This window comes from Vanellus vanellus (genome assembly GCF_965231255.1).
Source record: "Vanellus vanellus genome assembly, chromosome: 1".
Classification (NCBI taxonomy): Eukaryota; Metazoa; Chordata; class Aves; order Charadriiformes; family Charadriidae; genus Vanellus; species Vanellus vanellus.
Window position 1 is genome coordinate 164,162,991 of NC_138905.1, and position 13,437 is coordinate 164,176,427.

General features: G+C 39.0%; 1 protein-coding gene across 1 annotated transcript in view; it reads right to left on the reverse strand.

Moving 5' to 3' along the window:
• The window catches only part of DNAJC3 (DnaJ heat shock protein family (Hsp40) member C3), a 39,300-nt gene that overhangs the window by 23,500 nt on the left and 2,363 nt on the right, over positions 1-13,437 (reverse strand). Inside the window, exons 2-4 of the mRNA XM_082499397.1 lie at positions 8,592-8,702; positions 5,398-5,522; positions 4,245-4,319 (exon numbers count right to left, since the gene is read on the reverse strand). Of these exons, the coding sequence (XP_082355523.1) occupies positions 4,245-4,319; positions 5,398-5,522; positions 8,592-8,702 (311 nt within the window). The remainder of the gene's footprint in view (positions 1-4,244; positions 4,320-5,397; positions 5,523-8,591; positions 8,703-13,437) is intronic.

The following is a 13,437-nucleotide window of genomic DNA, read 5'->3' on the forward strand; positions in this document are numbered from 1 at the left end:
ATACGAACACTCAACCAAAGTTGGAGCAAAAAAATACATACTACTCATAAACTGTAAGCAATGACTTTCTAAAGTCACCTAAGGACTTTGGCTTAATCCCTGTTCCACCCTGAGCACTGTGAGCACAAGAATTAGACCCCTCTGCTGTCACCTACTGAAAGTTTTATTACCCTCTATGTCCTAGATTCCCAAACTGGTAGCTGAGTTGCAAAGGAAGAAGCTAAAGAGCTTCTAAAGATTAATGAGTTCTGATTCTGTATCACTAGACGGAAAAAAATACTGGCCCATGGAAGGAACTTCATCAGCTTGGTGCACCTGTTGACCAAAAGGAGAGGTTTCTAGAAATGCACTATTGCTTAACATGTCAAGGCATAAAGCAGAATCACACCTTTCAGCCAACAGGGAAGTACAGAGGAAGAGAGGAAAAAAAAAAAAGCAATCTAAAAATAAGGTATGAAGGCTGGGGTCTCAGAAGGCTCTGCTCCTTAAAGAAGCATTCCAATCCTTTCCAGTCAGGCATTCCCACTGCCTGCTTTCACACTGGCACTGCCTCACAAGACAGCCAGTACCGTGCCACAGGGGGCAGAAACATCCAGAGAAACTGCTCTGCTTAGCAACAGTATAATTTTAAAGTTTAGGGTGCTCACGGAACTTTTCCCACATATGATAAAATTGCATAGAGAGAATTTAAGGGTATGAGATTTTTTTCGTTCCACAAGCATACACTAAAGGATAGTTCTACTATTATGTGCAAAGAATAGTTTCAATGACTCTTTCAAGGTCTACACAAAATCACCGCTGTTACAAGATGGGAAAGTTTACCTGTAATTCTCCCCTCCGTTTAGTTGGACTGAATTTTTCTTCCTCTTTCTCTCCCTCAAAAATGACTGTACCTCCTAAACTGCCGAGATCCCTTTCAAGGAGCAGGACTCCAAGAGAGAGTGGAAGAGGGATGAGGAGGAAAAAAAAAAAAAAAAAAAAAAGGAAGCTTTTCTGAGTCTCCAGTCTCCACTGGGATTTGACAGACTTCTGGAATATGCTAGAAGAAAACACCATTTTTCAGATGGCTCATTACATCAGTCACCCTGCAGTTGTGGTTGGCGTGGAAAGCAACACTGTTGACACTGACTCTTAATGCAAGCATCATACAGCATATTACAAACCACCTTACTTCTACATGTCTGTCCTTGAGTAGTCCAAGTAAAATTATTTTCCTTAGTTTCACACCCTGACCTTATTTCTCCAACTCAAAAGTGAGGAATATTTTAACATCTGATCTACTCCCTTGAAGTCAACACCTGACCCAAACGCACGCATAACCAATCTCACATGTGAAATCACACAAGAGAGAACACATCTACTATCATTCAAGGGCATACAATCTACTTCCAAGGCAGCTGGCTTTACTAGAAGAAAGCCCATCTCATCTACACAACTATCTCCTCACAAAAAAAACCCAAAAACACAGATGGTAAAAACTCCCATACGTGACAACTCATTTTTGTAAGCTTATGACATCCTCAGGACCATCTATTCTAGATAACATCCTGAAATCCTGCACAATAAAGAAAGTGAATTATTTTTCTTCAAATTAAGAATTCCCTTTCAGTGAAAGGGGATGGGTAGGGTGGAGGTTTGTTTTGTAAATACAAAATTTCCACCCCATCTTTCCGTGACACTCAACTTCTACAGACTCAAACATATGACCAGACTGCTGCACGCCTACTGACTTACAGCAACTGCAGATTTAGAGCCTATGTGCAACTAATGCGGGATGGGCAAAGTTTTTCTCCAATTTAGGTCCAGATTTGGACACTAAAGTCTGTCGACGTGCTACACACCCAGAATAAGAGCATTCTAATCAACTGATATGCAGCCAAAGTGTTCATATCCTGACCTATATTTACTCAGCTAAAGAGCAGAATCATAGATTACATATTCTGTTCACATGTAAAACATGCAGTTTTAGGTCTCTAAATCCACAACTAAATTCTAGCCTAAAAGTTATTGAGATACCACTGGCATTTCTCTGGGCCATATCTGCCCTAGCAGTAGAAGGAACTTTCATTTCAAGGTACAACTGCTTGTACCGCTTCTGGCTTCTTGACAACTGACTTACAATACGAGTCAAACCTCAGAGGATACTATTTACCTTCCCCCTGTTGCTTTTGGTAGCAAAGATACAAGTCTGGATGTAAGAGTCTTGAGATCATTTGGAAAGATATTCAGTCCCTAACAGCCTTCCTCTTTCTCTCCTCTTTTATACAAAAACACCCCAAAGAAACACAGAATGTTAATACATTTCATCTTGAGATTAAATGCAATTTCATATTTAGATGCAAACATACTGCCAGAATAAACTAGCTATTTTAGACACATGGAGAACTGGTAGAATAATCAGATTGACTACCTGAAAGATTTCGAAGAACGAGGGAAATCTCTCAAATATATATGTATTCTACTTAAGAGTCACACTATGTAGGATAACAATGTCCTCCTGCATATGAATAAATTAACCTATTACAAAGGATTACTTTAATATTGCCTTACTTTGCTTGAATATACTGTACTTAACTGAAAATTGTGCTCTTCAAAAGAGACTGCTTGCCATATTCTCTAAGTACACAGGCAATATTGTTCACAGAATGAAGGAAACTGGAAGTAAGATTTAGGATCAATATGGTATCTTCATAAGTCATCTTCTGAGAAGAAACTCTGTTCTACTTCAGATTTAAAGCTTGACTGAAGACTGAAACTGTTCAACTGACCAAAGGCAGCAATCTAAAGTTTTGCAGCTGATTTGGAAAAGAGGCAAGCTACTTGACAGTTGACTGGAAAAGCATTTCCACATGCAGTATCAAACAATACTCCAAGAAACAGTAACTGCAAAGAGATGCATACACATACTCGAAATCAGCACTGACATCACGTAATTGCTATTGCAGCAACTATATCCTCAGTTAATCAGAGCTGAACAACATTCTCTGACATTTGCAAACAGCAGGGCTGCACTGCAATCAGATGTGCAACTGCAGACCACACACTCCTGAAACTTTCTGAGGAAACAGCAGCAGCCAGAGGAGCCATTGCTACGTGAATTTCAGAATAAGCTACTGCAGCTTTGCTACGAACACAAAGACTGGTTAGTACATTTATACCTGCAAGAGCCATTCCTCCCAACTGCCATGCAGAGCGCACAGTATAACTGCTCTGGTTTTGTCATACATACTCACTAGTAAGATTTCCATTAAGCATCTGTAATCTACAACACAGAACTGCTTCCTCCATCACACTCTAAGAAAGCCAGCAAGACAGAATTTGCAAGTGCAACTGCTGCCATTTATTTTGGCATAAGGGACATGCAAGCTGTTCAAACTAGCAACTCTTGAAGAGTATGCAATAAGAATGTATCTTATTTATTCTCATGCTTACAGAAATTTTGTGCAACAGAGAGGGAAATGAGTTTCACATATTCTGAGGAATTTTGTTCTGGGATTAGATCAGTTTATTTTTGCAGCATAAGGCCAAAATGCACAAAATACTTATCGAAGTAAGAAACAAACCAAGTGAATTTCAAGAGGTTAATATCCAACTGTGTTTGTACAGAAACTCTGGGCACTTCCTGATTACGGAGAGAAAGTACTGCCAACACATTCATGAAAAATGGAGAACTCCTCTGCAGGTGAGGAGACATGCAGATGCGGAGACATGCAGATGCATGCCACCAAAATTTATTGATTTTAACAGCCCAGTGACTAAATTAAGAGCCCAGGATCTTTCTGTAATCAGTAAAAAGAGATAGGAAGCTTCCAAGGTTGACCCATGAGGTCACTAGCGATTTCCCAAGATGACCCGAATATAGTGATGTAAAGCAGGGCTCAACTACATACATTCAGTCCCATGTCACTTATCTTTCTTTCTGAACGAAGACTGCTCCCTAGTATTGGCATCATTAAGCAGAGATCATGAAGTGCCAGGCACAGACACAAAAAAAAAAAAAGAGAGATTTTTTGAAGTGCTGTGCTACTTCATGCAACACCTGATTTCATCTTCATCACCACAGTGCAACTTTATCAGTCATTTATACATACAAGGTAGCTTAGCTACCAACATCTTTAAAGAATAAGAAAGACACTCAGGTATAAGTACACGTATGCTCCAGAACATCAGAGTTGAGATGAGACCTTGGCTGAGAACCCAACCTTAAAAGCACTGATGCAATTCAACTTAGGCCTCCAACTTACCACATTTTTAAAGTCATCCTCCGCCTCATCAAATTTTCCTTGTTTGAGCAGTAAGTGTCCTCTCTGCAATCTTGCCTGAAATGAAACGTAAGATAATTTATTTTGCTTTACAAATTGGAATTCAGCAAAGTATGAAAATAAGCTTCAATTTCCTTTAGAGACAAAGAGTTTCATTTTACTACAGCTAACAAGCTGAAACAGAGATCACACCACCCATTCTTTGTCTTCCTAATTTGACAATGTTCTTACGAGGACTCTTTAATCATGAAGGATCACTCAGCACCAGAACGGAGGGGGAAAAAGCAGCCACAGTTTTTGAGTGGCTGTAGCTCATGGAAAGAACTCATTTGAAGCATTGCATAAAACAAAGTGAATGTTTACCTTACACCACTTTCCCCATTATAACGGCTTATAGATTTTAAGAAATTAGCAAAAGTAATAAATAATAAACAATCCCCACAGTTAATTCTTTCACTACACTTCCAGAATAATAGAAGCTATGTAAAAAGACAAGTTAATAATTTAGAAGATTTTGATTTATGGTAGGAATATTTTCATACACCAATGAATTTAACGTCTGCTCCTTCATTGTAAACTATACAGGACATGTTACTGCCCATGAAAAAGGGAGACCAGAGAATTAAATAATGAGAACTCCAGCATCAGTCTCCAACTAGTGAGGCAGTCTCCACGTACAGTAAGCAGAAGTGAGAAAGGTGTAAGTACATCAGAATTTGTAACAATCCCATAGGAAAGCAGTGAGACTAGGCAAATCAAATGCTGATTAAGACAGAATAAAAACAGAGGAATGTGTGCGCTCTCTTTGTGCCCCTTCCCCCCCCTCACTCTCAGAAGGCATAGCCTTGGTGACTGAGAAGAAAATAACCACAAGCGAGAGAAAGTGTTCAGCACAAACCCATGAGGAACATGAACTTAATAAAACTACTATTAGTTGTTAGAATAACTGGCTAGACTGTACTCAGCATAGTCGCAGATTCAAGCACTTACATCATTGTTATTATTTTATCCTATTTGAAGCCTTCTGAGTGATAATATATTTCCCATTTCCATTTAGCAAAATCTGAAAAAACAACCTTCTTCGAAGCAGGTTTTTTTTTACGCTTGAACAATTTTCAATTCCAGCAATACTTACTGATGTGAAGTCCTGCTTTAATTCAACCACTTTACTTAAATCACGAATTGCTGCTTTCGATTTGCCCATGGCTAAATACACTGTGGCTCTTCTGTAATAAGCAATGTAGTTATCAGAGTCTCCCTCTGCAAGGGAATGAACAGTAATCAGAATACTATCTCAAAGCAACTGAAACTTCGCGTACAGTGAAACTGCAATGACTAAAAATACATTACCTGAGTTTTATGCCACTGGAAAAAATGGTATTTAATCAAGAAAATATAACATTTGTAACATTATCAAAGCAATATTTTCCATGCAGTTTGATTATTTAACAATAAAGACTAATTATTTAGCATTTACTGTGTTTCTGTAAAGAGTACTGAAGTTGAAATATGTACATGTTTTTCAGCCTTGTACAGGGAAACAGCCACTATATACTAACACTATCTCCAACTGCAGGCCTACATTTGAAAGCATGTTAATTCATGATTCTCTATCCAGTTCCTGTCCATCATATAGGATACAAGAAAATAATCCCAAAATGACCAATCTGTTAGTCCAACGTCATCAGAAGCATAAACCCCTTACATCACCCATTGAAAGAGCAACAGCTTCTTTACTATTCAAGCAGGCACCAACACTCCCTCTCAACAGCAGAGAAACACACATACATTATCAAAACCTGAAGGCTAACTGCAAGGCCCATGCATCCCATGTTGTCTCCTGGTCAAACTTCCAAGATCCATCAATTTCAACACTCTAGGGTAGCACACATGTACACCCTTAGAGGAGATAAACATCAGTCTCTGAAATCAAGAAGAATATTCTTAATATTCTTCTCTGTGCAGTATTTCAGAGAAACAGATGACAGTTACTGTTGGCTCTCAAGGAAAGGTAACTTAGACCACCCAAACAACCATATACAGAAGACGACAGTAAACACCTTACTGTACTATTGGGGGGGGGGGGGGGGGGGGGGGGAAATCAATCCAGAATTTTTACACAAGGACATACATACCTGAGGAACAAAACAAATATTTCTCCTCCTCACCTCATCTGAGGTTGAAGTTGAACTTCAAAATAAATGGAACACACATCATTGCCAAATGATCATCTCCTGGTCAGTAACTGAGCTTCATAGCTGGCCACCTCCATTACCAGAACAATAGTTCAGATCTCAATGGAAAAGTTATCCGCACCCTTTCTCTACAACGTCTTGGCTGTGGAAATGCTAACATCCAGCACTGAAATTTAATAACAACCCCCATGCTTATATGCCAGCATTATGGACATGAAGTAAATTCAATGACAACTACCTTTAAAAAAAGGTAGTATTAAGTCCAACTGCATACACCTACATGTTTAGAGTAGGCACAAATCAAGAGCCGAAACTAAGGAACCTTATTAATACACAAAGGATGGAAGATAGGAAAGAGCTAACCCAGAAAGCGTGTTCCAACACCAGATGAACATCCCTCCAACAGTAAGAATACGGTTTTGCCTCAGTTTCCCAGTAACAGTAATGAACAGCAGTTAACATCTACCCAGACAAAAGGCATAAGCCATCAACTTGATGAGACTGAAGAAAGAATAACTGAAGAGACAGAAAATGGACAGTAGCTTTCTTTTATTTTAGATGTTTGCAAAAAAGAAAAATAGATCTTTTTGTCTTGCCTCAGCCAGCCTATTTACCTCACAGTCTACAATGATGCAGTACAGGGAAAAAAGGATTATAGAAATTTCTTCTCCCCTCCTCTACCAACACAGTAGGCAAATCACGCTCATGGACTTTTCAAAAAGGCAAAACACAATGAAGAAGTCCGATGAAAGTTTAGGCAATCAGGCTCAAATCGACACCCAACTAAGAATCCCAACATCAATGGAGGCATTGACAAGGTCACAACGGAGGTGATCACACCATAGTTCTACCAGTTGCTCAAGCACTGCTGGCAAAGCAGAAGGTTTCACCCCATGCAGGCACCTCACCTCTGCTGCCTTTGCACCACCACCAGCATTTGCATGGCTACAGATTGAATTGGACTTTTCACCAAACACAAGTTAAAGCTCGCCAACCAATAATAAAGGAATAAGCCATGCTGTAACACTAACTCTGCTCAGATATCACCACAATGCTTTGGCAGCAACACACAAGGTAAAAGGAGTAACAGACCACCTCTCGGTGGAATAAGAGCTTCCATAGCACAGAAAAAGAGGACATTCGCCGCTCCACTCCCTTTATATAAGGGAAGTTTATCTCGGAGAGCTCACAGGAAATATTAATAGCTCAGAATCAGCAGATATTTCATTTCCATATCACTATTAGACCAAGGCATAAATAGAAAAGTTTCAGTAGTATGACTCATTACTGTGTAACATCTTGATATTATTCTTCTCACAGAGAAAATTATGCACTTGTACATTATAACAAAGTCCAACAACTTAAAAAAAAAAAATTAAAAAACCCCATGCAGTTGAGAAATTGTAGCATTAGTGAACACTGCTCTTTACTGGAGCTATCTGTTGCTACTCTTCAATTCAAGGATTTTAACCAGCAAAGTTGCTTTAAAATTTATAGAAGCAAACATTTAACTCCTCAGTTTATTGAAAATGCAGAACACCAAAACAAGAACTCACAGACTCGTTGAGTGTAAGAGGGACAGTTAATATACACTTCACTACCAGTCCAGTGTCTCAGACTTGTAGTATTAGTTTCACCGAGGTATCACTCGCTTCAAGTTTTTTTTTTTTTAAAAAAAAAAAAAAAAAAAGACTATTTTAAATGTTGACTTTTTTTACAGTGCTGGAGAGAAGCAAGCATGGATAAACTCAACCTTTCAAAGACATACTTCAAAAAAACTTCCGAAAGATAAAACCTAATCTTGATGGGATTAGATACAGGGAATACCTCATCAAACAATACCACAGTCAATTATAATTCCTTCCATCCAGCTAGCTTTCAGAACAGCAGTGCCTTAGTGTTCACATATCATGTAGTTAATTGAACTGTTTCTTTTATCAAAATTAAAGCATAAATATTCTACGGCATTTGTTGGCTCCCGTCCACACTGCTGCATAAAGGTGCCCCAACTTCTGTGACTCATGGAATGCAATTTGCAAGAAAGCACAATACTTAATGAAGCAAACTGTAGGAGGAAAAAAAAACGTCACCCAAAGGTGTTTCAGTGCAAGAGTCACTTTCCTGAGATACGTACCTATAGCTGCATGAAAGTGAGACAAAGCATCTGCTAGCTGTCCAGCAGCCAATAACTTCTTTCCCATTTCAAGTTGTTTTTCTACTTCTGCATTTATTCCACATTCGGCTCCTTAAACAAAAAAAAAAAAAAAACATTGTTTTGAATGACCAGTTTGATTATACTAAATACATACAGTGATAATCAATACATATAACAAACAGTTATTGATAGAGGCAGAAGTCACATCTTCCAGTATTAAACCAACCTGCTGCCTAATAAACATATAGCATACCTTCCCTGCCCCAAAAAGATGTCAGAGTAGATAGATAAAACACTGTAAAGCGCTGCATTGTGAGAAGGCACCAAATATGAATTTCATGCATTGCTATTCCTGTCTATACATGCAGTAACACACTTTTGCACATCAAGCTTTATATATATATCGACTATAAAAACAGTTTGACAAAAGACATTTCTATGTGGGCTTCCAATTTCAAAAGAATCTGGAAAAACACTCATAATGTACACATAGCAAATATAAAAAGGCTTTGTGTTAAATTTTATGACCCTACTGATAACTTAGGACTCAGCTGAGAACCGTTAACTACTGCAGACTGGCTTCTCATCTACTGCACTTTTGTCTCATCTTTATCATTTCCAAGGCAGACTGTTTCCAGATCACGAGCTTCGTTATAAACAATTAAAATTCTCACTCGCTTTTCATTTAACCACTAGTATGAAAATCATATTAAAGTGGTATGCTTTCAAAGCGCCAGTTTTTGTTTAAAGCTAATAAATTGCTGCTGCACAAACAACAAGGAAAGCCTATTGTTGAAAAGAAATGAGCAGCTAAGTGCAAGTACAAGCTGTACATACATCAATTCAGCCACAAAGGTTTTTCACTTGTACTGCTTCCAGCATTCTTCAAATCAGGACAGAATTTCACTGCAACTTCCTGATTTAGGACTATTAAAACTTTCACACTATAAACAGTTTTCTTTTACTAAGAGCATACCCTATGCATAAATTTAAGCAAGGTAAAATACTAAAATCTTGAATAAATGCATCACATTAGAAAAAGAATGAACTACAATTACTAGGAATCAATTTCTTTCACTCAGGTTTTGTATCAAGCTAATTCAGAGAGGCACTTTAATTAATCTTAAATACGAAAATGCAGCAGCACTTTGAAGTAGTTTCTTAGAGTCAGAATAAAAGTGTTACACTACACAGACTGAAGTATATTAAAACTTCTCGCACTGAAAGGCGATTAAACAACAAAGTGTTTGTAATGAAAGAACAAAATTTTCTGAGCACTAAGTCATCAAGACTTTAGACCTTGGAACCCCCAGCACCTGAGATCTTAATTTAATTTACCTTTCCTACTCATTAATATAGTTCATAATTCTTTTAATTCCAAATTAAAAGAAAAATCATTGAGCTGTCTGTACCAAAATGAACAAAATACCCTCTGTATCCACTGGAAAAAGCTCTTACTTGTGAAAATATTGATAATAATTCCAAAAACTGGATTCAAGGGCTTCAATTCAATTATTTGCTTTAGATCAATGACAGCAAACAAATTCCCTTTTTTAATTAATGGAAATGACTGTATAAAATAAGCCCCAAATTTCCACTCAGTAATATTTTTTTTTTCTGAAACGGATAAAGTTAAAATAGTAATTACTTATCATATAATCAATTTGGGGATCTTATTAAAAGATGCATTTTAAAATCCATTTCAGGTATGTATAGCTCTGAATAAAATAGAAATAGCTCCACTGATAGTGGAAAAGTACTTCTTAACAGCAATGTTTTCCACACACAGTATTCTACTTCAAGGTAGCTTTTATATGAAGGTCCAATTTTCAGAAAAATGGACATTCTTCTTTGCCATTTTGCTGCTTCTCTAGCTTAAAGCTTTGATCACCAAGTAGTTCAATGTCCTCTAAAATGATAAACCAAGCATTGGAGAGAAAAAAAGTAATTGAAAACAAACACAACCACCCCACCCCCAAACCAGAAAAACACCCCACCACAAATTTCCCTGTCTTTGGAAGTATACTAGCAACAAATCAGGTATTAAACCATAAACAGATGAAAGCATTCAACACGAGCGAAAACAAACAAGCAAAATACTATTAAGCTTCGTCCCTCCCATCTCTCCCCACATATGAAAATCTTAAATCTTTCAAAACTCTTCAGTTTGGAGTGGTATCCTAGAAGTGGGGTGCAAAACTCTTTGATGAATCTTCCATCCACCTAAACATGGCATTCAAGCATTCAATTTTCTCAGTGTCAAGCATCTGAAGGAGTGTCCTTGTTTCACATTTAGTCAAATCAGGATAGCTCCAAGAATAGATTTGCCGCAATTAAGACGTATATGAAAGACCCTGAATAGTATAGGTACATTATGTAACTATAAAAGTGTACCGAACATAATACTTTAGGCAGGAGAGCCATCTTTTTCTTTGAAAATACTGGAGATAATAAATAAAGCAAATGAGAAAGGTGACCATTAATAGTAAACAGATAAAAAAGAAAAGCAAGAGCACCACAGATAGAGAAAAAAGGCAAACTAAAGGACTGTAGGATCCCTGCAAAACAAGACTAATTATACTAGACATACATTAAAACTTGGCTCTGCAAGTTTCTGAACATCATAAGTTGATGTGGGAATCTCCAGCAGGAACCTATATAGTCAGTGTAACCATGATGAAAAGCGGCACTTGCCATAACTACTCAGGAATACTGTACACTGACCTGATAGTTGGGCTGTTCATTCGAACAAATATATTGCTTGTTCATTTTCTGGCTGTAGGCAAACAATTGCTCTCAATAAACCACTCCACAGTAGACATCAGAAAACTGTTGAAGTGGGCACAAGAGTCTAAGGACTCAAATTCTGTGTAACCTATTTGGGTACCTATTCACTCCAGTTCAACATGAGGAAAAAACAAACCAACCCCACAAAGCTCTCTCCAACAGATAGAAAGACATTAGTGAGCTGGATACCAAGTGCCCAGCACTACAGATGAAGCAGTTTTGCATGCGTCAGCAAGAAACTAAATTTATGCAAGAGAATATGCAAGCATATGGTTTATTTTTAAAACTTCCAAGTATTTTAATTTGAGTATTTGCCTAATTGTTATCTATTCACAAAGGACCTCAGACAACCACACACAAGAACCCCAGCTGTCAAACCAAGTCAGATTTTCTTGATAAATTCAGAGTCTGTAGTCCTGGCACTTATGCAAGAGTGGAAGAGTCAAAAAAGGAAAAAAAAAAAAAACAAAAACAACAACAACAACAACAACAAAAAAAACCACCAAAACCAAACTACTCCCAAATAAAAACTGGTACCAGCCCTGACAACTCAAGGGTAAATCACGCTTGACCAATCTGATAGCCTTCTATGATGTTATAACTGGTTGGCTGGATGAGGGGAAAGTCGTGGCTGTCATCTACCTTGACTTTAGCAAGGCTTTTGACACTGTCTCCCATGACATCCTCATTAGGAAGCTGAGGAAGTATGGGCTAGATGAGGTGACAGTGAGGTGGATTGAGAGTTGGCTGCGGGACAGAACTCAGAGGGTTGTGATCAGCGGCACAGAGTCTAGTCGGAGGCCTGTAACCAGTGGTGTCCCCCAGGGGTCAATACTCAGTCCAATTTTGTTTAAATATATTCATTAATGACCTGGATGAGGGGACACAGTGTATCCTCAGCAAGTTTGCTGAGGATACCAAACTGGGAGGGGTGGCTGACACCCCAGAGGGCCGTGCTGCCATCCAGCGTGACCTGGACAGGCTGGAGAGCTGGGCAGAGAACATAATGAGGTTCAACAAAACCAAGTGCAAGGTCCTGCACCTGGGGAAGAAGAATGCTAGGCACCAGTACAGGTTAGGGGCGGACCTGCTGGGAAGTAGCTCTGAGGAGAAGGATCTGGGGGTTGTGGTAGACAGTAAATTATCCATGGCCCAGCAATGTGCCCTTGTCGCCAAAAAGGCCAATGGAATCCTGGGCTGCATAGGGAAGAATGTGGCCAGTAGGTCGAGGGAGGTCATTCTCCCCCTCTACTCTGCACTGGTGAGGCCACAACTGGAATACTGTGTCCAGTTTTGGGCTCCCCAGTTCAAGAGGGACAGGGAACTGCTGGAGCGAGTCCAGTGAAGGGCAACTAAGATGATTAAGGGCTTGGAGCATCTGCCTTATGAGGAAAGGCTGAGAGAGCTGGGACTCTTTAGCCTGGAGAAGAGAAGGCTGAGGGGAGACCTTATTATGGCGTACAAGTATCTCAAGGGTGGGTTGAAGGAGGATGGAGCCAGGCTCTTTTCAATGGTTCCAAGTAACAGGACGAGGGGTAACGGGCACAAGTTAGTACACAGGAATTTCTGTTCAAATACACGGAAAAACTTCTTTACGGGGAGGGTGACAGAGCACTGGCACAGGCTGCCTAAGGAGGTTGTGGAGTCCCCTTCCCTGGAGATTTTCAAGACCCGCCTGGATGCAGTCCTGAGTAATGTGCTCTAGGCAATCCTGCTTTAGCAGGGGAGTTGGACTAGATGATCTCTAGAGGTCCCTTCCAACTCTGATAATTCTGTGATTCTGTGAACTCAAAGTCAGTCAGTCTGAACGCACAGGAATGATAAGCAGGTGCAGGTAACCTGTTTTTCCAGTTAAATACACTCACTTCAAATAAATTATAACTTCCTGGTAGGATTTCTGTCTTATTAGAATAACTGGTGCCAATATGTGGCTACTTAAGTATACAAACCTCAACTACATCCTCATATAATCAGGCGCATCCACCGTGTAAAAAGTCTAAGAAAGCCCTCCAACTTGGAAACAGTTTCAAGATTTTAC